Source organism: Stegastes partitus, unplaced genomic scaffold, assembly GCF_000690725.1.
Source record: "Stegastes partitus isolate 25-593 unplaced genomic scaffold, Stegastes_partitus-1.0.2 Scaffold183, whole genome shotgun sequence".
Classification (NCBI taxonomy): domain Eukaryota; kingdom Metazoa; phylum Chordata; class Actinopteri; family Pomacentridae; genus Stegastes; species Stegastes partitus.
Window position 1 is genome coordinate 217,994 of NW_007577914.1, and position 3,840 is coordinate 221,833.

Genomic DNA, 3,840 nt, shown 5'->3' on the forward strand with positions numbered 1-3,840 from the left:
TAAAATAAGAAAAAATGACAAAACTCCACCTAAACTTTTGTTTGTATTCAAGAAATTCACATCTTTTAAATGTAAAATAAAGACTTTATGTAGGAATAATAGAATAATACGATGAGTATGTACATATATAAATCATTAGAAGCTAAATAATTCTCAAATGTCTTGATATTTTCTTCTGCAGACATTAATAGGGGGATTTTCTAGGAAGTCAGTTTTGTTAATAAAACTAAAATGAATAAAGCTGCCTCCTAAAACCATGAATCATGACAGCAATTTTAAAATGTATATTCAGCTTTACTTATTCAGTTTTATGAATGTCATTGTATTTCAATTCAATTCAATTCAATTCAATTCAATTTTATTTGTATAGCGCATATTTACAACAACAAGTCATCTCATAGCGCTTCACAAAGGCATCCTATTATTGTATCCTATTAAAGTTCTGTTTCTTTTAAATATATACATAATTCTGAAATAATTTTGTTTTTATGTGTTTAGTGTGTTTTATAGCCTAAAATACAGTAATGTGTTTTTATTATGTAAAGGGTTTTTCGCTCTTCTGCGTAAAACTGCTGCTGAGGACACAATGATGTTTATTCTCTGTAAAAATGCAATGTGTGTAATATTTGTGCTGCTTTAAATCTCTTCTTTAAAAAGAAAACCATCACCCAAAGACTCTTTCCTTTTCAAATTAATCGTCTTTATTTTTTTTACATTTCAAACCCCCAACAGAACCAGAGATTCATCTGAAATTCCCGTCCAAAATAAGTAAATAAATATCATTTTCATTTTTTTTATTAAAAAAATAAAGAAGTGGTCATTGTTCGCGTCGGGCAGTGAATGACAACCTACTGGGGAGAAGAAAAAAGGAGGGAAGCGTTTGAAGAAGACGGATAGAATAAAGCAGGTGTAACATGTGGAGGCTGGGGGAGTCTTCCCGCACATCAACATGACTCTAATATATAATATCTCCGACTATTTAAACAGAATAATCCATCTACATATTTACACTCTATATTTAGGGGCTGGTTTCAAGTTGGGAGCTTTTTTCATCCGCAGATCCACAGAATGGAAAAAGCCATTAAAAATTGATTTTTAAATAACTTGTCTGGGCTATGAAAAGATTTTCCAGAATGAGCTGAAGTTGTGTGAAGAAAACACCTGTTACAATAGAGGTTAATTATCATAAAACACTAAGTTAGTTGCAACAAAAAAAGAAGAAGTCCCAGTAAGGAAAATCAATGTCGTCGACGCAACAGATTGAGCAACAGTTATAAATAAAAGCGTCAGAATGTGGGGAGACAGTCTGAGAGGAGCCCCGACAAAGTTCCGTGCAGTTTGGAGTCATTTGGAGTCGTTGGCCAGCCTCGGCATGCTCACAGAGCTCATGCTGGACACATGCGGAGGCGGGACTTGGCACATGCTGCACGGACAGGGCATGCCGGTGCCAACGCCCCAGTGCTGGAAGCTGCTGCCCAGAGGCCCCGCACCGGCAGTGGGCGCTTTCAGAAGTCCGTGGTGGGGTCTGACCGAGGTGACGGCGGAGATACCAGGCGCGGACAGAGACGCGGTGGACACGGCGGCCGGCGGGAGCAGCGGATGGTGCACCGCCGGGTGTGACGCGTGGGAAGCCGCCGGGTGTCCCGGCACGGGCCCCGCGTGTGTCATAGTCCCACAGGCCGACGGGTGGAAGCCACCGTGGTGCCCGCTGCTGCCGTAGATCTCGCTCACCAGCCGCTTCATCTCCTCCAGAGAGTTGCTCAGCATCAGGATGTAGTTTCTGGCCAGCAGGAGGGTGGCGATTTTGGAGAGTTTGCGCACCGACGGTCCGTGCGCGTAGGGCATGACCTCCCGCAGCCCGTCCATGGCCACGTTGAGGTCGTGCATCCGTTTCCTCTCGCGGCTGTTGATCTTGAGGCGGATCGATTGCAGCTCGCTCTCCGACAGCAGCTTGCGGTCTTTCTTGGACGCCATCCGCAGGGCAAGCGCCTCCTCGTCGGCGGCGGAGAGGCCGCGCAGGCCGGGGATCTCTGATGGAGAGTCGCTCTGGGTGGAGGACACGGCGCCGGAGAAGCCGTGCACGGACTTCTTCAGGGTGGACATGAAGATGTCGTCCACCTCCGGGGAGGACGGTCTGCTCGATACGCGGCTTGTATCTGAGTCCATAGTGCTGCAGGAAACAAAGTTCAGTTAATCCTAAAGTACCACCGAAAATATAAACAAACTGATGTCTTCATTTTATCAGTGTTGTAAACCATTCACTAAGGAGCAGACCTTATGACTTTGCTCTATCTTATCCTTTTTTTCGATTTAATATATCATAAAACACATTATAAACAGCCTTAGTTATCAAGAAGTGCCTGATCTTTAATGTGGAGCACTCTAGTGATTTGTATTCTTTTCCTTCTGGGTTCTTGCTTGGACTAAAAACAGAAGAAACCTCGCTATGAAACCTCTGTCATCTGACACTAATTGTAAGAATATTATAAATGTTAAACAAACACCTACCGAGAAAGTTTCCAAGCGCGATGCTGAGGAAAAAAAACCTTAAATGTCAAATCCACTTGTTACTCCAAATCGCATCTGACAGCCCATTTGGCACGTCCGCGTGCGACCGCGGGCTTTTATAGCGGGCTGGAGCGCGCGGAGGCCGGGTCACCAGGACAACGCAGCTTCTGTCCGGGCCGCCTCCCTGCGACCAATCAGCGCCGAGCAGGGAGGGAGGGAGGATGAGGGAGGAGAGGGGGGAGGAGGAGGGTGACGGAGGGTCCTCCATCCTGATGTAATTACCAACACACAGCATCACTATTAAGTGAAATCAGACACACTCCCTCCTACATATGGCTCCTTCTTGTGGAAATGTTGTCCCGCGTGTGGATGGCTTTTATTATAATACCTGACACATTTTGCCTTTCATAAATGAAAACGTAATTTTTAGTGGAGATGATAACATAACTCAGAGCTCAGCTGAAGTATTTGCATAAATAATAATGACATAGTCGTTTTTTTTTTTTTTTAATGAAAGAAAAGTCTTCAAATGTAATTATTTTGAATTTTAAGACCATTTAATTTTATTCATGCAGCCTACAACGGTTTATCTCACATATTATTTTGATCAAAAATTCGTTTACGGTCGATTGTTTTTTATTTTTATTGTAACGTATCCGACCATAAAATCACGTCACCCGTTCAAATGAACAGTAACCACCGGTCAAAGCCTGGTAGAAAACAGCGCAATATGTTTCCTGCTTGCAGCGCCGGGAGTTAATACGGTGTTTTCCGTTTTTACCCGCTGTCGGCCAGCAGCTGTCGTTGAAGTGCATCTTTAACGTTAATTAATGAAGTGTGCAAAATTTGTCTTTAACGGTTATGATCCGTAATATTTCAATTAGTGCGCGGTGAGCGATAGCCCCGCGGTGTGGCCTGCTGCTGCTGCTGCTGCTGCTGCTGCTGCTGCTGCCGCGGCTGCTACGGGGCGCTCAGGCGGCCCGACAGAAGGGCCCCGGGCCGCTGGTCTGCTCCGGCACGTCGGGCCTAACCGAAGCTGACAGCTGCTTTGTCCCCAAATATGACAAGCATTGTGCAGTCGGACGCAATCAGCTCTAATTGCCTCTACAAGTTTATCTGTTTTCATAAGACTGAGGAGGGAATATAATCCTGTCCTCTCTGCATTTGGTTGAGGATAAAATAAAATGCACGTTAAGGAGAAGATAACAGCTCCATGAAAGACAAATTTCAAAAGGAGAGCTTTCGATTTCTAACAGGTTAATTTAAGAAGTCAAAGTTTCTAATTTATGTCAATTTCAGTTATTTTCTACGAAAGAAGGGAGGAGACAGATT

At 44.0% G+C, this 3,840-nt stretch overlaps 1 protein-coding gene across 1 annotated transcript; it reads right to left on the reverse strand.

Annotated features, from left to right (window-relative positions):
• Positions 1-1,344: 1,344 nt before the first annotated feature.
• Positions 1,345-2,166, reverse strand: olig2 (oligodendrocyte lineage transcription factor 2). The gene has a single exon (XM_008280136.1). It carries the CDS (start codon positions 2,164-2,166, stop codon positions 1,345-1,347), a length of 822 nt encoding a protein of 273 aa, XP_008278358.1.
• Between the last annotated feature and the right edge of the window lie 1,674 nt (positions 2,167-3,840).